Raw genomic sequence first — 24,178 nt, forward strand, 5'->3', positions numbered from 1 at the left:
GAGTATTTAGATGTTTTTTATGACTTTTTAAATTATTATTATTATTATTTCACGTTGAGTCAGATACCCCATGTTGAGTCAGATATTCCGTCGCAATTGCGTAATATTTTAATTAACCCTCAAGGCCCTCAAATGAAATGCTTTCTCGGAAGTCAGGTCTCACTAGGCAGCCAAGAAGACCTCAGTAGCTATTCAGTCGTGCAGTTACTCAATAGTACGCTACAGTAGAAGTAGCCTTGAAGCCTGTAAAGGGGAATTCCACACAGTTCACAGTTCTTACACCATTCCGTCACTGAGATGTAAAATTACTATTATTATTATTATTATTATTGTAGAGAAATTGAACACCTCTGATTTTCTGACTACGCTGCTGAGTGGAACCTGGGCTTATGAAGTCTACAGCACAAAAAGCCAAGAGTCCACACACTCTCCAAACCCACAATTGCACTACTTGTGTATTCTTTCCATATATAATGTTGATGATGGTAAATAGTGGTCAGTGTGAAACGTGAAAATTTGTTTGGGGACTGTTTTGCCTTACAACACCCTGCTGGTACTCCTCCACAGTGAACATATTTGACAGTATATTAGGCCAAACTGTGTCAGGGATCAGGTAACCATTAGATTATGCAGTAATTTTGTAGAATAAAGGTCCCCTTGGTATGCTTATGAATATGCTTACACATTAACATATTCAGTTTCTGCATGTAATGAAAGTCAAAAATATATGAAAATAAAAATATATTTAAGTTAATGTCAAATATTTACATTTAAAAACATATCTCGATGCTGTGGGACAATAGACATTTTATACATTGACTTCCATTGAATGTCAAGAAGACTTTTTCCTTCTTCTATAGTGGCTATGTTATGATTTTATATATATATATATATATATATATATATATATATATATATATATATATATATATATATATATACACGCCCTATATGTCCAAATGTTTGTGGACACCCATTCTAATTAATGCATTTAACCATTTCAAGTTGCACCAGTTGCTGACACAGATGTGACACACAGGATCTCTAGTTCCTCTAGTGCCAATAGAATAGGACTCTCTGGCTAATCTAGCAGTGTAACAGTGTTCTCTGGAATGCAATACTTTCGGGATGAGTTGGAAATGAGGTGGGCTGGTGATCAGCCAACATCCTGACCTCACTGACAAGACAAGACAAGCATAATCACTATTTGTGTTGGATGCAGATGGAATTTGGGCCTCCGGCTTTAACTTTAGTGACAGTAAGTGCACGTAAAGGTGCACGTATTTGTCACTGTACTACGTACAGCAAAACATGTGCCCTCCGCATTTAACCCATCTGTGGTAGTGAAAACACACACTAGTGAACTAGGGGCAGTAAGCACCCACCCACCCACACACACACACACACACACACACACATAGAGCGGTGCTCACAAAGCTATGCTACTGTGAACTGGGGGCAGTGAGCACACACACCCACACCCAGAGCAGTGGGCAGCCAACTCCAGCGCCCGGGAAGCAGAGAGGGGCCAACAGTGGCAGCTTGCTGAGCTCGGGTATCAAACCCACAACCCTGTCATCCCCTGTCATCAACAGCCCGGAGCGGTGGCAGCCTTGCTCAAAGGCCCCAACAGTGGCAGCTTGCTAAGCCCGAGTATGAAATCCACAAGCCTGCCTTCAATAGCCCGGTGCTCTAACCTCTGAGCCACCACTGCCCACAAAGCTATGCTATTGTCGCTGAATGCAATCAAATGCTCACTGCAAAGATTCCCAAAACTGAATATGGTACTGAATGTTTTAATTAGGAAAATAAGCTAAAATGAACAAAAACGCAACTTTTTATGAAGTTTGACAAAACACACTTCCAACAGCTTTCTAGCTCCAGAAGTGAACTTCAGACACCTGCAGATCTGCAGGCTCCAATTGTGGACACCACAGCGGAGTCTCACAAGCCGGCATCGTGAGGGTAGATGCGTTGTGCATTATTATGAGGTGTTCGTCGTGGTGAAAAAAGGACCTGAGATCTCAAACTGAGGCCCTGGAGGGCTGCAGCCAGCAGAGCAGAGCAGAGCAGAGCAGAGGAGAGGACTTGGGAAGGAGCTGAAGAATTAAATCAGGTGTGTTAAATGCGTGAGGTGTTAAACCTTGTATGGCAGTAGTCTCACACCCCTGCAGTGGTGGCTAACATATCGATAACAGGGTTGTGGGTTCGATTCCCGGGCTCAGCAAGCTGCCACTGTTGGGTCCTTGAGCAAGGCCCTTTACCCTCTCTGCTCCCTGGGCACTGGAGTTGGCTGCCCACCGCTCTGGGTGTGTGTGTGTGTACTCACTGCCCCTAACACACAGGTGTGTGTGTGTGTTTTCACTACCAGATGGATTAAATGCGGAGGACACATTTCACTGTACAGTGACAAAAACGTGCACCTTAACCTTAACACAACACTGCAGTGCCAGAGCAAACCAGGATACGTTGGAACAATACTTCTGAATTTACTCTTAGCTTAGCTTTCAGCATTTACTCATAGCAGGACTGTGGTTAATACACTAATACACATAAAAAAGCATGGTGTGCAGGTGTAGTATTTGCAGTTAGAGTAATGGCATGGGGTTGGGGGTGGGGGCACTTACACTGATGTTGGTTTGGGAAATTCCTGTAAAGGATGCTTCAGGTCATTTAGTCATTTGCGAGTGCCACCTACTAGTTAGGACTCCCCTTTGTCAAATGCTACTACCAGTGCAGGTAGGATAAAGGCTTGCATGTGCTGGCTCCACTCGCTCCTAACACAGACGCATCATTGGAGGAGAACACTAACAGCCAGTTCTGCTACATAGGTCAATACTGCACAGGCCAGCATTTTACAGAGTGCCGAGGGGAGCGGGAGGGCCATACTACTCACCCAGCCAAGGATAGCTGTGCCATCACTGGGGATCGAACCAGGGATCTCCAGGCTGTTTATAAAGGACCCTGATTCACTGCACCTGTTTACAACATTTACAAAAATACCTGATTACTAGACTGAGAAATTGTATTACTTGAATATCATTGAAATAATAAGGGTGCTTGTGTTTTTTTTTTTTACTTTTACACTTTTTTTTCTTACTTATTATATTTAATATTTGATTCAATTTAGAAATGGTAAATAATTATTATATATAATAAAACATCTTAACAAATTTAGTCTGTGTAAATTAACTATAATAATGCTCATATATCTAAAGGTAAGACCGGTACAATCCATTAGTCCCAGCTTAACACCCCCCCCCCCCCCCCCCAAATGTAGCTGTTAAAACTTGAATGTGTTTAAATTGAGATTTTGGTCTTTTGGTCTTTCACTATTAACCTTTAACTGACTATGGTTTTCGTACCGTACCCTTACTTTAATTTAATACAAATTTAAGGACACTGTCCCATACATTGACCACAATATCGTCCCACACACATTTTAGGCTACACTAACAATCACATGTATTTATGCATATTAATAGATCTGTATGCAAGACCACTCTATAATTACTATGCATTTATGGTATTATTTAATCTTCCTGTTTAACTATTGCACGTTTATATCCCTAATGCAGCGTAATGCAACGTCTACATGCAATTTCCCCCATTTTTAGGAATTAATAATCAATAAATAAATACAAATAAAATAAATTGCTGTGTGGCTCATGTCTGTTTTTTTTTTCTCTCTCTCTCTTTTTTTAATCATCAGCACTGACATACCATACTTTCCTGAGGGTGATGAAGGGGAATTCCACCAAAAATCCAAAAAAATGATGTGTAATAAACTGTTAACAAGTCAGCAAATGCCTTTAACCCCTTCGAAACCACTTTGTAAGAAATGCCTTAGACTAAAAAAAATTAAATCTTCAGGGTTTAGACTGCAGCTTAATGTTTTACAGCATATAGATCATCTGAAATTGAACTGAAATTATGAAAATATAATATAATATGAAAATATAGCTACCTCCCCATGCTCTACATTACATATGGACCTAGGTGGATGTGTAGACTCACAGGTCCCACATGGGCCAAAAATCAGTGTTTCTAGGTTTCCACTGAAGCACTGGGTCTGATTATATCTCCATGACGGTGGAATTTCCCTCCACCTCCATCCTCTTGCTTATGGCAAGCGACCTCGCTGATGACCCCTGCCTGAAAGGGGAGCCGAGCAGCTCCGCGTCTTCATCACTGGCAGCCCGCTGCTGAGCGCTGAGAGCGAGGAAAGAGGAAGTGTGGGGCGGCACATAGCTAGATCAGGCTTTCTGACGCTGTTAAAAACAGAAGGAGAGAAAAGTACGTGTCAAACATGACACAGCATGGCTTCCAGAGCACACGAACCGGCCAGGCTTAAATCCTCCAGCAGTGCATCACGCAGAATAGCAGGACCCGGGTCCCACGGCTGGGATTACTCACCGCTTCAGCCCGCTGGGAGTCGTTCACTCACTCAGACCTCATGTGGAGGGCATAACTTGGGCTACGTTAGTTAGTTAGCTAGCTGCGTTAGCTGCTGAAACTCTTTATTATTACTATTATTACTATTATTACTAGTAGTATTATTCTCCCACAGGGTTTGGCATAACTTCTAGCGTTTATAATGTCAGATTTGAGACTTTACAGCGAGTATATCTACGACTTGCCGGCGGCTGGGATGAATGAATTTACACGAGTTATGGATTCGCTCCCGGTTTCGGACTGGCTGAGATTTGGTAAGGTCGAGTTGAGTATTTATTTCTGCCCCAGGCATGTTCTCGCTTCGGTTAACCCCGATTTAGACGTAAATAAACAGATAAATAGATAAATAAATAAACAAACAGCGGTTGTTTGTTAGCTAGCCAGCGCTACACGTCTAGCTTGGCTAGCTAGAGTTATGCTAGCATAGCTAGCTACCGCTAACTTCCTCACCGTGATTGGACGTTAACGAGCCGTGTAGCCGCTAGCCGTGAAACTCAGCCTGGTTGATCAACTTTTCTACTCCGCTGTTCTGAACATTGGAGTTAAATTGTGCTGCTGTAAATGCTGGTTTGCTTATGATTTAGTTTCTGAGTGAACTGTGTGGTAAATGAGCGGCTTCGTCGCTGTTGTTCTCTCTCAGATGGGAATGTTTACTGGCCAGGTCGTAGCTGTTGACAGTTAGCTTAGCATAGCGACGGTCCGTAGAGTAGCCTCAACGTCGGCGGCGCTGCCTTCTCTAACTTTGTCTTCAGACTGTTTTTGTGGGTTTTTTAGAAACAATTAAATCCAGCCGTTTTCCTGTAAATATGTTGGGGATCTTTCCATGCGTTTTATGGTCTAATAATGCGAAATTATTGTTTGCTTTTAGAAATACTGACAGAAATTCACGCCTAGCACTCGCTAGATGCCATAACCCTCCTATTGGGGTCCGGTCAAACTTGCCCTCTGATAAACGTAGCTATCTAGCTAATCTGCTCAATCTGCTCATGTAATTTCTTTCTATCTGAACACACTACATTCATTTAAATTATTTTTTAATTATTTTATTTAACTTCTATAGATACCTGTTCCCTTGCTGTTCCCAGTCATAAATCACCGGTCAGTAGAAATGAATGGGTGACCCCTATAACACGTGTAAGCAGAGGTGTCAAACGTAGTCATTCATTACTAGTGTTTATTAATTAAGCTATTTACTCAAGTAAAAGTGTACTTTTAGTAAAGTACTGGTTTAAAACTGCTTAAAGTAGAAAAGTAAAATTAATGTAAGGAAAATACATAAAGGCCGAAAGCATCCCCAAAAACCAAAATATTAATGTTGAGAAATGCTGGGCTGCAGATCTGCCCATTGAAAATACATACATTTAGTATTATCAGATATATATTAAATAAGGAGCACTACTGAGCATTAAGATGTGTTTCATGGAGGGAAAATATGAGATAAGATAAGATAGTCCTATTAGTCGCACAGTGGGGACATTTTTTGTGTCACAGCAGAAAGAGATAGCAGTTGCAAAAACGTAGATATAAAAAATTATATATATATATACACAATATACATAAAAAGTAAAAAAAAAAAAGGCAATAACAGTATTGTTTACAGGTTATTGCAAATGTGTGTGGGGGGTATTGCACATAGTATTTTTACATTGAGGGACTTCATATGTGTGTGTAGGAGTCGTTGTCTATAAGTTTTGTAATGGGGCAGAAAGTCAGACTTCAGAGGCGTGTGATCAATAAGCTTTATTGGAGTGTAAATGTGGGGCTCAGTCGGGATGTTTCACTGCAGCTCTCTTAGGTCTCTGCCACGGACACAGTCTTCATACTAGACTACAGGCGTCTGCTGTGTCACACTTTCCGGATGGAGACATTTATCTGGATAGGGTTTTTTTTTTTTTTTTTTTTGGAAGGATGACGAGCCAGAATGAAAACAAACAGAAAGGAAATAGGAGTAATGAGGCTATTTTTATCATGGAAGGAGGAGAAAGTTCAGATAATTGTGTGAAAATGTAAGAAGTAGAAGTAAAAAGTCGTCTAAAAATAAATAATTACTCCAGTAAAGTTTAGATTAAGATTCTACTTAAGTAAGGAAACTAAACTTACTAAGTATTTGTACTGTGGTGTGGGTGGAGGTGAGTGCAGGAGAGACCTCAACTGCAGATCTCAAGTTTTTTAAGATAGTGAGACTCTTTCAGTCCGGCGGTATACCTTCTGTATCAGTGCAACACTAGCTGTGGTCACGCGTTGGTTACAGTGGTATACAAAGGTTTGAGCACTTTAGAGTGCAATAAGGGGAAAGGAGTGCTGTGAAAGCCTAGAGTGCGTGTCTTCATGTCTTCTTATGTTGTTGTATAGTTGTCTTTTTACTGATTACTGATTCTGTAAAGCTGCTTTGTGACAGCAGCAGTTGTAAAAAGCGCTATACAAATACATTTTGATTTGATTTAATCCTGTTATATCAGTTAATAGTTCTCAGTTAGTAAGTTAGTACTACCCATGCTTTAATTCCTCAATATGAACTTTACGCACCTAGTTACCTAAAACGAAATCCACAAAAAAAAAAACACATTGTAAGTAGAGGTACCAGTTAAATAACTTTCACAGTTTGAATGGAAACCAGTACAAGTAAGAAAACTTAGTATTTAAAAGTTTTATTTCAGTATATAAAAAAAAATGTATATATGTATATATTATTAAGATGTTTCATGGAGGGAAAATATGAGATATGAGATAAGATAAGATAATCCTGTTAGTCCCACAGTGGAGAAATTCTCAGTGTCACAGCAGAAAGAGATAGTTACCTATAATGAAATCCACACACAAAAAAAACACAATCCGATACCATTTTATATAAATGAACGCCTCTCTAGGTGCCTATAACACTCATCTCTATACCATTCCACTGCTTCTATTATCTATGGTATCTTTGGTAAAGGCTGTGCTCTGTGTAATAAATAAAATATTGAATAAACAGCAATTACCAGTTAAATAACTTTCACAGTTTGGATGGAAACCAGTACAAGTAAGAAAACGTTTAAATGTGTTATTTCAGTGTATTAAAAAAATAAGATAGATAGATAGATAGATATTGATATTATATATATGTATATATTGTTAAAAAATAATAATAAATTAAATTTCTACAGATTTGAACCAGAAGGTTTAATGCAGCAGGTTTCTGTGTATTAAGGTACTAAACTTTAATGTGTGGGTTTTTAACCTGGTAAGAGAAGCTCACAGACTGGCCGTTTTTGTGTCAAGCACAACCTTTAGCCATGCATGTTACAGTCATTTAGTCACAAGTGCATTCAGGTCACGTACCTTTCAAAACACTGGCGCTATACCTTCTGTATCAGTGCAACACTAGCTGTGGTCACACGGGCATACAAAGGTTTGAGCACTGCTGTACGAAATCTCTGTTTGTATGAATATTCAATGAGTAGATCAACTGATCTCCAAAATGCACAATTCTTTACAAATTGTTATTAGTTATTTTCATTTTAACAACATAACAACATTTTAAGCAAGATAATTATTATTTTTTTTTTTTGGTCTTGTACAGTTTAGAGTGCAATAAGGGGAAAGGAGCGCTATGAAGGCCTAGAGTTTTGAGCTCTCTGAGAACTTTTACCAAGGTGCCAGACTTTAATTAGCATGTTGGGGCTATGGCTTGTTAGCAGTCATTGGGAAGTCATTAGGAAAAGCCAGCTGACCTTCAGGAGGATTTAGCAGGCTCTGGAGTGGCGGTGCACTGTTCTCCTGTGCAGCAACACCTGCACAACCACCTTGATTATTTGTTGGTTGCATATTATTTTTTCCAATCCTGGTTTTAAAGAAAATGTTCACAGTCTGATAACCATCGATTTCAATACCACAGTGTCTTAAACCGAAAAACCACTGCAACCCAGAGCTAAAACCTAACTCTGAGAGGGCAAATGAGGTGTCAGTGTATTTAGCTAGTTGAATTGCTTTATTATTCTTGTTTTTTTTAGTATTATTAAGATCCTCAATAGCTGCTATTCTTCCTGGCGTAGACATACTAATACAAAGAAGTGCAATCAGCAAAACAAAACGTTTAAAATAACAAAATGAAATGATTGACATTTAATAAAAATAATGTAGGAGAAGGTTTGACAGTTTGAAACTGTGGAAAATAACAGTGGACGAGACATAAAAAAACCACATAGTAGAAAAGGCCTATTCTCTATTCTACTTTTGTCTATGGAATATGTCCAAATAGCTTCAAGCTAAATAACCACAGAGACTGGTTTAGCAGTACTTCATCCGGTCTGTCATTCAGCCTCGTCTTAAGAAGCACCGATTTCTAACCCAGCACTGAATGCGGACTCCAGGGTTTCCTAATTCGTCAGTGAGTAGGTGGACCGAGCAGCTGGAAGGCTAATGACGGGTCGTGGAAATGTTTCCTTCAATCACTGATTGTGCGAAATCTGTAGCTTAATTCCTTCTGGATATCTGTAGCTTTTCCCCAGTTGCATTTTTTTATGCCCTCTTATGAAAATAACCTGAAACTGTTGTTGTTCCCCATCCAGCTTCTCGAGTAATATCTGACCAGACTGAACTACGCCTTCTGGAGCAAAGCAGCAGACGGACGGAAACACTAATGCACAAGTGGGGCTGTAGAAATGGGACAGTGGGAGAACTTGTGGACCTCCTCCAAGATCTGGAGCTGTTAAGACCACGGGATATCATCCTTAAATGTGAGTTAATGCCAGTGAAATGCTTTAGCTTTTATTATTAATGTTTTTGACTGGAATGGACAGCTCAGAAAGGCACATTATTTAAACTAATTAGTCATTTTGGCAGCTAATACACAAGACTAAGTCTAGTCTTAGGCTGAGGAAATTCTTCACCTGGCTGTGAAGTTGATGCTCGGTTGTGTTTTGAAATGTTTTGGGTCCATTATCTTGACCTGGATCTCATCTAAGACGTTTTGGTTACTCCTCATTCCCTTTATCTTCCTACACTATCATAGTGAGCTACATTTATCTGTAGCAGAGGCCTGGCCGCAAAACTACACTACTCACAAACCCGTGTACTATCACTTTCACGTGTGTGACGGGTGCTGTCAGAGTTCATTTAGTGTTCAGGATTTTGCTGTGTAAGAGAATCTGATCTCACTGCTGGCATCGAGGACCATCATTGACCTAGCTCAGGACAGCTCTGCTGACACGTCTTCATAAACACTTCAGAGACACAGAAAGTAGGATTGTCTGTCAGGTCCTCTGATTTGATCACTACGTGTTGAACATGAGTAATAGTGGACCTGCTTTTATTCCACCTGTTATTGTGATGCTCTACAGCTCTCTGCGTCAGTTTACAAGAATATTCAGATCTGATGGCCAATCTGGACACGTCTGAAATTTCCTTTCTTTTGATTTTTTTTCTTTTTCTTCCTTTCATCCTTTTCTGTTGTAATTCTTTTGTTTTTTTTTATTCTTTTCTCCCCTTTTATTTCTTTCCTTTTTCTTTCGTCTGTTGTCATTTCTTTTCTTTCTTCTTCCTTTTTGTTCTTGTCTTTATTTGTTCCATAATTTTCCCTTTTCTTTGTCTGTCTTTTTTCTTCCTTTCTTTGTGTTATTTTTTTCCACCTTTCTTTCATAGTTTTTCCTTCTTCTTTTATGTCTTTCTAACTTTTTTTAATGTTTTACAATCTTTTCTTTCTTTTTTCTAAATTTTTCTTTCATTCATTTTTTTTCCTGACTTTCTTTTTTTCCATTTGTTTCATCCCTTTTCTTTCGTTCCTTTCTCTTTTGTCTGTCTTTTTACTTTCATTGTTCTGTTTTTCTTTATTCTTTCCTTCTTTCTGCCTTTCTTTCTCTTCTTCTTTTCTTTTTTTTCAAATATTTTCTTTCATTTATTCTTTCTTATCGTCTTGTGGCCTTTATTTTGTTCTTCCTTTTTTCCATTATTTTCTTTTCTTTCTGTCCTTTGTCTTTTGTCTGTCTTTTCTTCCTTTCTTTTTATTCTTTTTTTCTTTCCCTTTCTTTCTTTCTTTGAGTGTTTCTTTATTTCCCTCTTTTCTTTTTTTATCGTTTCTTTCCTTTTTTGTTTCTTCCCTTTTCTATCTTTGAGCTTTTTCTTTTCTTCTTGTTCTTTTTGTCCATTTTTCTTATATTTTCCTTTTCACTTTCATTTGGTTTTATTGTCCTTTGTCATTTTTGTCATTCTTCCTTCTGTATTTTTGTTGTTTCTTTTACTTTGTTTTCTCTACCTTTTTACTGTTTTTACTGTTATTCTTTTGTCTGTTGTTTCTTCATTTCTTCATGTTTATTATTCCCCTTTCATATTTTCCTTCTTGCTGTCTTTCATTTGTCCTTTTTCTTTCGTTTTGTTTTTCTTTTTCTGTTTTTCCCTTTCTCTCTTTCTTTCTCCTGTCCCTTTGTTCTTTATTATACTTTCTTTTGAAAATTGGTTGCGTTGAGGTTTTGATACAAATACTCATGTACATAATTTTAGTAGGGCTAAACATTAGGGTTTTTTTTTTTATTTTTTTTTTTTTTACATTTTTTAAACAGTTTTTTCTTTCATTATGGCCAGTGCTGTGAGATTAATCTAGCTACAAGTAATGAAGGTTTATAGACCTTAGATTACTGTCATTAAAAATCTCGCACACGTCACTTGACATCTAAAAATATACCCAAGTTTGGACAGAATTTATGCTTTAAAGTGACTGCATTAAACATTGATCAGCTACAGCTGTGATGGGGAGAGAATTGTCCATTAGAGTTTTTGTGGCTTTAATATTACAGTAATGCCATTTCTTTGCAGGAAGTCTAACTGAAAGCATCATTCATTTAGCAGCTGATGACTAAACGCGTATTATATCTCCTAACCTTGCTAACCATTTCCTCACAATGCTCTGTGTGTTTTCCTGCAGGGAGACGTATTCCTAGCTCTGTCTCACTGCCCACCAGCTCTCTGCCACAGACCAGCCCCTCCCGCTACAGCACCCCTCCCTCGTCACTGTTTACTCCGTCCAAAGACGTTAGCCTGCCGCTTCCTAGCTGGGGTAACCACTTACTAAATCCTTTTAATGGGGTTTATGGTGGGGCTGCACAGTATACCGCTTAATAATCAGTAACTACAGGGTAAGAAATGCAAGTGAGCCCTCAACCAATAACCAGTCTCAAAACTGTGTGTGTTGTCTTTGATGTGTGATCCAACGAATGCCGAACTCATTTAGGATAAAGTAATGAAGATCAGTTGAAGCTATTAGATCAGGGTTAACTGATGAGTTTTTCATATATAGAAGGGAGTAACAGTTTATAGGTATTGTGCAGCTCAGGTGTGTGAGATTGCAAACCCCATAACAAACATCAAAGTTTAGCGCTGTGATTTCTCAATTAGTAATTTAGCGTTAATAAAGCATGCTGCTGGAACTGTTAATGCATGTACAATGTTTTTGGCTTGCAGAGAAAAAACTAGTTGGCACAAGAGTTGTTGGATTAATATTATTTTTTATTTTACCTTTAATAATAACAAAGTAATTTTCATCAGTTTTGGAGATTCATTTCCCGTTATTTGTTATTGGTGTTCCACAGCGTTCTGAGTCATTTTAGACAAATGTATAGATCTGATCATCATTCTGGACACGTCTGAAGTTTCCTTTCTTTCGTTTCTTTCAATCTTTTTTCATTTCTTTTTCTTTTTCATTATTTTTAGTTGGTATACTTTTTATCCTTTTTCTTCATTTCATCTTTTTCAGTGATTTTTTTTTTTATTGAATTTTTTTTACGTTCTTTCTTTTTCTTTTTTTTCTTCATTCATTATTTATTTATTTCAGTCTTTTCATTTCTTGTTTTTTAGTCCTTTCTTTTTTTAATTCCTTATGTTCCTTTTTTCTTTCTTCCTCTTTTCATTTTTGTCCCTTCACTCTTGCTTTTTTCTCTCTCTTCGTTTCTCCAATCTTTCTTTTTCATTCTTTTTAGGTTTTCTTTCTTATTTTAATTACTTGTTTTATTCCTTATTTATTTCTTTTCAATTCCCCTTTTTATGATATTTCTTCTTTTCTTTGTTTCTTTGTGTTTTTCTTTCTTTCTTCAATCCGTTATTTATTTAATTCTTTATTTCCTTTTTTCTTTCTTCGTTTGTCTTTACTTAGTTTTTTCTTTCTTCTGTTCTATTCTTTTCTATTTCTTTTATTCTATCTGTAGTTTTCTTTCTTTTTTTAGTCTTTCTTTTTTAGATTTTTCATTTCTTACTGTAGTTTTTCATAACAAGCATATTAACATAATTAAATAATTTAATCTGCTTCCAAATTAGTTTTATTTTACGCATTATTTAAACGTTCTTATACCAGAGCATCAGATCCATTTGATTGGAGCTCAGGTGGTGTCATAGCTCATGGGAGGTGTTTAGATTGTTGTGTTTGTGTGTGTGTGTGTGTAGAGAACAGACTGCTGCCCAAACCTGGACCTCCACCCCCAGATCTGGAGTCGGCTCATTTCTGTTCACAGTCAACGCAGTCTGCAAAAGAAAAGGTGATGGCAGATTTGACTCCAGATGTGAGAGATGGATTTGTATTATATATTTGTGTATTTATATTATATGTATGTATATGTATAATTAATTCATTCATTATTTTTTTTTTTTTTAATTCAGAGGGAAGAGTTGGAAGCTCCCCTAACTCTGTGCACCAGCGTCATGTGCTGGCCATTTGAAGAAGTGCAAAGGGGCACAGACAATTTCTCGGCGTCTTGTCAGATCGGAGAGGGAGGCTTCGGGCACGTCTATCGCGCCTCCATGAAGAACACTGACTTTGCAGTCAAGAGGCTGAAAGAGGCAAGTGGTGAAGTGAATGAGTAAATGAATGCGAATGAGAAAACCCAGCAGGTAACTGACGTCAGTGAATAGTCTGGCCTTTGCTGCAGTTCTCTATTACTTGTATTTCTGCTTCTTTAGTGAAACGTAACTCAAACATGGGATTTGTATTTCAGCAGAGCGCTTGATGTCTTTTGATTGTGCAGTAACGGGAATTTCCTAATGTCTTCTGCAGGATTCCCATATGGGTTGGAGTGTGGTGAAGGACAGCTTTAAGACTGAGGTGGAGAGACTCTCGGAGTAAGAAGCCTTTTTTTTCCATGCTTGTTTTGGCAGCTTGAGCATCTATTTTCTTCTCTTGCTTTCACTTTTTCTCCCCCCCCCCTCCCATCCCTCCCTCTCTCTTTTCCTACATGTTGAGGTGGCCCTACTCGCTGTCTTAGAAATGACATATTTCTTTTTTTCCTTTCGTGTCAACAAAAACACAGAGAGGGACTTCCCCCAACTGAAATGTTCAATGCCATCTGTACAGGCCACATGACGGCTCAGCCCTGAAAAATGAAAGTCTTCTGCTTCTTTGCTGTGGTTAGTTTCCTTTTGTTCGCTTCTTAATGGGGTCGTTAAGCTTTCATCTGAGCCACCTCCTTTTCTGCTTTGCACTTTCAGCTGCATTATGCTCTTCTTTCATGAACAGACTCTGTCTATGCAACAGTTTAACTGAGTATTTTTTATTTTTCCTCTGACAGATACAGACACCCAAACATAATGGACTTGGTTGGCTATAGTGTGGGAGGTGGATCCTACTGCCTCATATACGTCTACATGCCTGGCGGCTCTTTGGAGGACCGGCTGCACTGTGAAGTAAGTGCTGGTGCTCAGCACAGATTCCGAGTAGCTTCTGAGACCTGTTTCTCTTACAATTAAACACAAACATTATTTTAAACCATTTTTCACAGCAATAAGAGCGTTTGCTGGTTTTTGCTTGTAGAAGCTCCAGATCTCATTAGAACAGATGCAGGTAAACATAAATCCAGTAAAAAGGAGAAACAAGAGCTTCTCATTCTGAAGAAAGAAAGTAGTGAGATCTTGTCGGTGAGCTAGTCTGAAGAACAGAGCTCGGTTCCTCCAGGTTTCTCCTGGACGCCCCCCAGTCCAGCCAGCACAGCGTGGAGGATGTGTTCAACTCCATCAGCAGCAACAGCAGCAGCAGCAGATCACCTGATTTACCATCATTAAGCCCTGATTTACCACCAAACCAGGTGTTGATCTGAGGAGAACTCTAAATAATACTAGACTCCATGAGAGAGGAGAACTTTGGAGATGTTCTAATGATGAACACAGTGATGGAGAACCACCACCACCTTCTGTAGGAGTGATATTATTAGGGTTTATTCTAATATCAATGATTTACCAAGCAGATAAACAGATTTGTAGTTCACAGATGCCTAAAACGTTTGTGTAGTACTGTAGAAATGGGTGCTGTTGTGCATGAAATAATAATAAGTATTATTATTATTATTATTATTATTATTATTACTATTGTTATTATTACTATTGTTATTATAAATACTTTAATTCATAATAAATTAAATATAAGTGAAAAACTCTTATGCATACGGTTGGGTGCCCATGTTCAGTTTTGTTATTTTGTTTTATTTTTTTAATAAAATAAATGAACAAATCCTTTACAAAACCAAGAACTAAAATCTTTGCATTTAAAAAATTTTGCATGTTAAAATTGAGTAAATAAACCTATATAAAAGTAATGACAATTTAGAATGTGTCTGTAAAGGGGGTGAAACTGTTGTCAGTAAAATATGTTTGAGTGGTTCAAGAGTGGTGCTTGATAGTTTGTGAACCCTTTGGAATTTTCTATATTTCTGCATAAATTTGACCAGATTTTCCTAAAAGTATATAAGGAGAAACAAATTAAAAAATAATACATGAATATTAGACTTGATGATTTGTTTATTGAGGAGATCTATCCAATATTACATGCGAGTGGCAAAAGTATGTGAACCGTATAACTGCTAAACTAAATGTTTCCGGTAACTGGTGACCAATCCTGCACATCAGCCCATTCCTCCATACAAAAGGGCTTCACCTCTGTTATGTTGATGGGTTTTATCCCATCAGCTGCTTGCTTCAGATCCCCCCCCACAACATTTCTATATACATTCTATATTCAATATATTATATATTCAGCATTTCTGCATATATAAGATGGAAGTCAGTTTTTAAAAGATATTTTATTCCACTTTTGGAGCGTTTCTACTGGTCCCTTAAACGTTTGACACAATGTTTGAACAGCTGCCAGATTCACATTATGTCAAAGTGAAAAACAGGTACAGAGATACAAGGTTTTTGTGTGCCAGTGACTCTATAAATATAAGTTCAGTCCCTTATTTGACTTGATTCAGATTAATGCGAGTCTCTTCTCAACTTGATTTGTTGTGGTTTTTGTTGTTGTTCCTTTTCCAGAATAGGACTGCCCTCTCCTGGTCACAGCGGGTGAATGTGGTGTTGTACGCAGCAAAAGCTATTCAGTATCTCCACTCTTGTTCTCCTGCGCTGATTCATGGAGATGTTAAAAGGTGGGTCTGTTACATTCAGTCTGCTAATTTCATGTATTTATGTTTGACATCATCATTACATTTGCTCTGAAATTAGAAATATTTCAAAAGCATATAAATTACAGAACAAACGTATGTTTTAGGAGTTATGATAAGACCTACAGTTTAGCAGACTGGCAATAAAACAGTATGTTATGCAAACTCTATGTATTATTTTTTTTTTGTTTTTTTTTGTATATATATATAATTTGTTCGCCATATCCATCCATATCCGTTCATTGGTAGTTCTGCCTTTTTATATTGTACGCAAGAATACACATTGTATTTTTAGGTGACATGTCTCTTAATTGTTCTCCACCACAGCTCCAACATCCTTCTAGATGAACACCTTGAGCCCAAGCTGGGGGACTTTGGCCTGGCGCGGCTGTGTCACAACCCCAGCAGGACTCCGGGAAAGACGAGCAGTGTGGCTCAGACAGCCACCGTACGAGGAACTCTGGCATACCTGCCTGATGAGTACCTGAAAGAGGGTCAGCTTGGTGTGGAGATTGACATCTACAGCTTCGGCGTGGTAGGAGCAGTCATTTAGTTGATTTAACTGCCAGATGATATCACATGTTCTGCAACATAAGAAAACATGGGATAGGTGGGACTGGCAATGAAAACAGTATGTTATGCAAACTCTTATGTATTATTTTATTTTATTTTTAATGTTATTTTTTATCCATATCCATCCATATCCGTCCATTGATAGTACTGTCTTTTTTATGATGTTAAATTCAGCAAATTTGTTTATTCCATGTCTAAGTTTGTTTCCTGTAAAGAACTAGTTCATTTAATTTGTGGATTTTCTAAGTGAGAACATGTTATTTGTCCAAGGTTGCCCAAATGTTTGCAACTGTAGGTGCAGCTCAAATTTTAGCTCTAATTTTAGGTTAAATACACAGCTACTGGTTGGCTTAGACCTCAACTCTCAACACATGATGCAATTTCATTCTCCTGATATATCTGCTCCCGCAGGTGTTGCTGGAGGTTCTCACTGGCCGAAGAGCTTTAGACACTGACAGCAAGTCAAAGAACGTCTACCTGGTGAGAACCTTCCTGTCTTATGTCTTGCGTATGTACGTCTGGTGCCACAAGCAGTGAAAGACAAATGCTAAAGAAGGTCTTTCTTTTACACAGAAAGACTTGGTGTCAGAAGTGGAGGATGATGGTAAAAGTGTCAGCAAAGGGAAGAATTCCCGGGAGTTGGCCTTTTCCCAGGCGGCTGAGAACATCTGGAAGAAGCATCTGGATCCTCTGCTGGTGACGAAAGGCATTCCTGACCCTCATGGTTCCAGGGACATCTCTCAGCTGGCGTGCCGCTGCTTAGACCGTCGGAGGAAGAAGAGGCCTCCGATGACTGAGGTGGGACAAAATCCGTTCATTCCCCTGCATCAGCTGTGTTCAGTTATTTATTTACATTTACATTTAAGGCATTTGGCAGACACTTTTATCCAGAGCGACTTACAAAAGTGCTTTGCTATTTACCCAAGAAAAACCTCAGCTAGTTTAAATAGTATAATAATAATAATTCAAAGATATCTCTAAGTTTAGACTCTACTAAACTATTCTACTATTCGCCCAAGTACTTTCGGAGTATTCCCAAATATTCTTTGAGTTGGTTTGCTTTACTTCATTTAGCCCAAGAAAATCTTACATTTTAAAATAGCATTTTTTGTTTACATACATTTTTACATGTATATTTACCATGTTTTACATTTGTCATGTTAAAACTATAAAACTAAAAATAACAGTGGTCTAATTATTTGTTAAATACAGTTGTTTTGTGAAATCCCATTCATTTGTGAAATTCGTACGAGATTTGCTAGTCTTCGCTCTCCTGGTGATTGGGGTCGTTGCTAGTGATAGGGGGAGTTCACTTGACTGGGCATTGGCCTTATAAATTAGGTAGAAAATGGGATAAAATTTGGAAAGAAATGCTAAAAAAAAAAAACAATCAAACAAAAAAACGTGTAGAAAAATGGTATGCACACAATTGCAGCTTAATAAAAGCAAAAAAAAAACTTCAAAGCTTTTTTTATTCTAAGATTTTATTCCAAGTCATATTTAAGCATTTATATTGGACACTATTTGAACATAACGAAAACTGCTGGTTCGCATTATGTCAAAAAGTGAAAAATGGCAAAAGCATTTTTTTTATTAAATAATTGTGTGCAAAAAAAAAACCAAACATGCACATGCATTCAAAACAGGTTTCATTTTATTTATTTATTTATTTATTTATTTATTATAATGTTGTTATTACTCTAAGCACTCTTTGCTGTGTTTCTTGTGCACAGTAAAGACATTTGTATTCTCAAATGCACTCGGTGGCCAGTGGTGCATAATAACTGACTTGCTGTCTAGACGTCTGCGTGTACATTTCCTATTTTTGCATTGGTTGTATTTTTTAAAAGTTCGTCTCATTGTTTATTTTGTCCCATCAGGTCTTCAAAACTCTCCAGGATGTGCATTTGGGCTTGAAGGCCTTTGGCAGGTCTGGCTTGGTCAAAACGTCTCCATCTCTTCCGCATCTCTCCGCCCCAAAGCCTCTGTGCTCAGACCATCGCTCTCTGGACTCTCTCACTCATCAGTTCTCTAAGCTGGGTCCCCAAGAGGACACTTACTGCTGCCCACACAAACACAGCTCCCTCCCCCTCCCTTCCGCAGTGACTCACTCAGAAGCCCCCAAGTCACAGAGCAGAGAAGGATTATGGGATACTCAGTACTCATCAGTTCGTGCGCCCTGCGAATCAGACGAGAGTCAGGGCTTCTCGCAGTGTTTTGCATCCCCGTGGGCAGCTCAGACAAGTAAATCTCAGCCATGGTCTGGTGGACACAGTGACATTAAGACCACGCAATCAAGCAGCCCCTCAGTAGTCACACCATGTTCATCCAGCTGCAGTTCAGGTAAAAGCTTTAAGATGTGCTTCACAGAAGTGCTTTCTGATTTAAACCAAACTAAATCCTGTGACTTGTGGCTGGAAACAGCGATTAACACTGTGAGAAATAAGTATTAATTATTAATAAGATCTTTGTTAAACAAATTACAGTGTTTGTTTTATGGGTCTTTTGGGGAACTCGCCCCTTAATTCCAAAGCTGTAGATACATGACCAGTGATTTAGTGTTTTTTTTTCTCTGGCTCCTTGTCTGGATAATGATGGTTGTTGTTAAAAGCTACAAACTAAAGTGTCTCGCACTAGAATCTCTGATAAGAAGCACTTAGGCCAGTACAGTGGGCCTAACGCAGGGATCAGACTACATGAATAGAGCCTGATTTTTATATGATTTTCTCAAAGCTGACAAATATGAGCATTGTGAACAACGACATTATTAAAGAACAGTGATATGACGTCAAGGATGCAGCACATCCCTGATAAGAAATCTAGCATGCCCTATTTATTTTGTATTTTCCCCCCACGTAGTTTGACATGTCCATAGTCATGTTCCTTGACATTGACCAAGCAGAGGACAGAGAGATTTCTGGTGCACATAAATAAACATAAGCCCCTTTCAGACATAGCCCAGAACTTTCCCGGACATTACCCGGAGGAGCTGTATGTGCGAACGCAAATGTCTGAATCAGTGGCATCAGACAGTACTTTACCGGACTTTACCCGGACTTTGTACTAGGGGGCTGGTAAGTCCATGTGTAAATAGAGCAGATACCTTTCCTTTTAGTGAGAAAGCGTCCGACACCGAAAACCTCTGGCTGTACTTTACATGTGTGAAAGAGCAACTGCGGAAACAGTCAGGACCTGATTCTCCAGACATTGATGCAGCTCTCAGGTCATATTATGAAACTGAGTAAAGTTCTTTACAATTGTATTAAATGCGGATAAGATCCGTCTCTGACCATCTCCTAACATGGTTTGAGTGATCTGATCGTAATCTAATAACAATGCGTCTTGGGGGTTTTTATGCTAATGGTTTTCTCTTTTTTTTTTATGCGGATACAAGTGAAAACCAAACCGATCCGGTGGTCCGATCACCCAAACCGTTTGTTAATGCCAGGCTCTTTGAGTAGGGCAACTACCAAACTTTGCTGGAATTGTGCACCCCTGCCATAGAAGAACCAGAGTGTGTAGAACCTGTAGAAAATATTAAGAAACCTTTAGACTACTAAACCTTATTTATTTATTGATTGATTGATTTATTGATTTATTGCCTTAATGAGACACAGATCAGATTTCGATCTTTTCAAATCAGATTTGATTCATTTTCATATGTGATCTTAGATCGGATGTATAGCCGATTGGTGGGCATGTGATATGAATGTGAACGGTTAGATCAGATTAATGCGTCTCTTTGCCTGCATGCATGCGCCGACTGCTGTTGCCATCAGCCCGGTGAGGGGGCGACATGCAGAAGTGAATCAGGGACAGATGCATTTACATTACAGAGAAGATACAGGTAAAGATGGCTAAATCCGATCTGAGCGAAACATCTGAATTGATTAACCCCTTAATCAGCCCGTGGTCCACCAGTGGGCTAAAAGTATTATTACAGACTTCTGTTACCAGATAAAACCTTAGTGTGTAATAAGCTTTGGAGTGTTAAGGGGCTAATGAGGCTCGTAATGTGAGTGTAGTCTTAGATCAAGTGAAGATTCTTGTGGAAGTAAAAATGAATGAAAAAATAAGAATAGAAGAACAAAATGTGGAGGTTCTTGAACCACAAACAGGGTTCTCCTATGGCATCGCTCAGAGAACCCTTTATAACACTTTGATTTGTGTATCCTTGTGTAACCCTTCTCACATTTTCTACCTTTTGTCTTTGCAGACGGCAGAGTGATCATTAATCCAGTCAGAAAGCGATTTGTTGAGAAGATGGTACTTTATGAGGAAGGCAGAATTCCAACATCAGACCTCCTCTCATCTGCGACTCCATCATGTAAGTCCTCAAAAAGCGCAGGGATGAAAGTAGAGTTTGCATCTTGGAGAAGCTGAACTGATTAAAGAATGAATGTGTGCACAGAGTGGGGAGGACATGAACCCCCTTTTGGGTTCAGTTTGCACAGTCTGAAAAGCTAAAGCTGCACTCTACAGATTGAATCTTTTTTCCCATGTAAATGAATAGCTAAGTGATTTTGATCTCACCAGAGAGACAAATATAGCTCATGCTTTTCAAATCTGCAAGGACCCGTCTGATCACAAAAAAAGGGTGAGACATCAAAGCCTCCCAGAGAAATTGCTCTGTTTAGACTTGACTGCATGTAGGCAGTGTTTTTCAAGATGCTGGCGTTGATCATTTCAGATTAGACAGTCTTAAATACACACTGAGTGAGCTTTGAAGGAACCTGGTCTAATTTGGCAGCTCCAGGCAACTAAAAATGAATTATATTAGACAGATCTGTTCGTTTTTATAAGTTAATTCCCATACCATAAATATCTTACTGTCAGAGAGACCTGGTTGATGGTCCTACATCTTCTGCCTGATGTTGAGTAGATCCCCCTTGTGCTGCCACAGCAGCTCTGACCATTTGAAGCATGGACTCCGCAAGGCCTTTGAAGGCATCCTGTGGTATCTGGCCATGCAACATTAGCGGAAGATCCTTTAAGTCCTGTAAGTTGTGAGGTGGGGCCTCTAGGGGTCGCATCAACAGTGAGCCTTGGGTGCCCATGACCCTGACGCCGGTTTGCAGGTCATGCAAGGCCTGCCTGATGTTTTGGAGATGTTCTGACCCAGTTGTCTAGCCCAGCGTTGGAGGCACCCTGCCCTGCACATTTTAGTGCTTTCCCTGCACCCAACACACCTGATTTAACTACTCAGCTCATTTCCTCAAGCCCTTTCAGAGTTGCAGGGAATTTGTTAAAATGTGCAGGGCAGGGGTAGATCCCACCCCTTGACAGATGCCACTGTAGATGAAGATGGTCCATGCTTTTCACATCACGGTGTTAATGTTATGGCTGATTGGTGTATTTCGGAAATGCCAATGCAAATTCTACACTTGAATCAACCCCAGACTGTTTATTTATTTAATGCTTTAGGAAGTGACAAGAACGTTCCACATCTGGTCATGAAACTGCAGTCTTTTGCCAACTACTTGTGATCCTGTGAAAATGGACGGACTGTGTGAAACTGGCTGTAGTAGCTTGTATTAACTTAAAATGCAATATTTTATTACCCCTCTTAAAGCGGAAAGACTACACTTCAAATATTAATTCCTACATTTTTAATCTACTGTAGTGGTGTACAGAGGGGGAGGTTACAGATCACTGTCCAAATACTTATGGACATTTGTTTCCCAGACAAGGATTGAGCCTGGTCCCAGACTACACGTCATTCTAAATAACGATTTTTCATTGAAAGTGAAATGTAGTCCAGGATTAGGCTTAATCCCTGTTTGGGAAACCAGCCCTATATGTACAGTAAATATACAGCCATATCAGAATATTATAAATAATACCTGCTCTGTGGTGGCCAGTCCTATGGGGTCCTGACCATTAACAAATAGGGTGAAAGGAGGCTAGTAACAAAGTATGCAGAGAAACAGATGGATTACAGTCTAGAATTACAGAACTACCCAGGGATACTTGGGATGGGATGCAATGTAGGGATGCGGGATGGGATGTATGGGACGCGGAGCTGATCGAATGGGCCGAGTTCATTCCAAGCCAGGGGTGGTCATAATATTCTGAGATGACTGTGCATTATATAATACTTGTCTTGACCTTAGATATTGAGGTCTTTTATAGTATACTTTAAAGTAGATGAAATTGGACATAGCATTGTTTGTTATAAAGTCTGTCTTTCCTTTGCAGGCGGAGCAACGAATTCTCAAAGAAGGGAACCGGAGGAGAGTGACGAGTTCGCCAGCAATGTGGGCTAGGGTACTGGAACGAATGTGGACTGAATTGTACAAAATTTCAAGGTCAACACTCAAGGAAATTGGACACAACATGATTTCCAGATTTCCCAGCATTTTACCAGTTCTCAACACCGAATGGTGACCTATGGAAAGTTTTGTGTGTTTGTGTTTGGATACTGCTGTTTACTTCTGAACCAAAGTGTGTAATTTATTTGACAGACTCTAGTATGTTACCGAACCGCTGCAACCTGGAACCTGTTTATATTGTGGTGTAAGAATCTGTCATATTGTTTGACTGTAAGCAGCGTTATGCCAAGAAACGACTATGGGAAGTACTCACCTCTTCCTGTACAGTACCTTCTACACGGCACTGTACCATCTATCTGGAAAGGAGCTCTGAATTCTGGCCTGCATCACGGAGCACCTGCGATGCAATGAAACTGTGGGAAACCAAGCCTGGCTGCTTTTAGTTGTGTTTAAACTGTGACCGCCACATTAAATGAAGTTTACTGCATCGTCGCTGCCATGCAAAAAAAAAAAAAGACGTTTTTTTTCTATGTTTTTACCTTTTAATGTAAGTCAGTGTAAAAAGATTTTAGAGAATTTTTATTGGTCGATTTATTGATTGAATTTTGACACCATCAGATTCACATTATGTCAAAAACAAACGAGATAAACAGCACAAATAGAGATAGAAGGTTTTTGCGTGGCAGCAGTGATCTGTATCTTATTGAATGTGAGATTGTAAACACACACAAATGAAGAGTATATACTTGCACAGACTCTTAAGTCTGTGAGTAGAAATCTAGCTGCATTAGATTTTTTATCTTCTGTTGAGAATGCCTCCTATCAGGAACACGGACCTTAGTGTACCACAAACTTGTTGAACACATGTACGAAAACAGGCGATAAAACTCGTATTTCTTTGTTTTTGTTTTTTTTCTTGAAATCCTAAATTACCCCATTATTATATATAATTACCAATTACTTTTTTTTTTGCAATATTTATATACTACCCACGGTACGTCATGTGTAATAAATGGTTATTACCTGTTGCAGTGTTTGACTTGAGTTTTGCTGTTTGGGAAAACCTGGATTTGAATGTTCAGGCTGCAACACTGCTTTTCAAATATTGGTGTAAAGATTGTGGGAATTGTGGAAGCTGAATGTCATAGCAAAGACAACACTTACTTATAGCAGTAATTCTAATACACACACCCTGAGAGGCGCTGCCTGGGATTTTGGGCCTTATGATAAAATATTACACTGGGCTCTACAACTCAAACAATTCTGCCAAACTACTCAATACTTTTTAGGGCCCCTATGGTGCCCCTGCACACACACACACCAAATATGAGGTTTGTGCAACAGTATACTTATTATTTATGATTATACAGCCTGTAAAAATCTACAGTAACAAAATATCTACAGGATTCCTGTGAGGGACTGTAGGGGTGTAAAACTGTCTAAGTGAAAATAAATTCACATCACACAGAGACACACTTTATGCATAAGCTA

At 38.8% G+C, this 24,178-nt stretch overlaps 1 protein-coding gene across 1 annotated transcript; it reads left to right on the forward strand.

Moving 5' to 3' along the window:
* The first annotated feature begins 4,183 nt into the window (after positions 1-4,183).
* irak1 (interleukin-1 receptor-associated kinase 1) lies at positions 4,184-23,715 on the forward strand. The gene is made up of 14 exons (XM_072681411.1): positions 4,184-4,709; positions 9,003-9,170; positions 11,351-11,482; positions 12,862-12,953; positions 13,075-13,254; positions 13,469-13,533; positions 13,980-14,094; positions 15,715-15,827; positions 16,170-16,377; positions 16,827-16,895; positions 16,989-17,213; positions 18,296-18,758; positions 20,632-20,742; positions 22,614-23,715. The coding sequence occupies exons 1-14, from the start codon at positions 4,598-4,600 to the stop codon at positions 22,679-22,681; spliced, it is 2,121 nt and encodes a 706-aa protein (XP_072537512.1). The 5' UTR covers positions 4,184-4,597; the 3' UTR covers positions 22,682-23,715.
* The last annotated feature ends 463 nt before the right edge of the window (positions 23,716-24,178 follow it).

The sequence above is a fragment of the Salminus brasiliensis genome, chromosome 6 (genome assembly GCF_030463535.1).
Source record: "Salminus brasiliensis chromosome 6, fSalBra1.hap2, whole genome shotgun sequence".
NCBI lineage: Eukaryota > Metazoa > Chordata > Actinopteri > Characiformes > Bryconidae > Salminus > Salminus brasiliensis.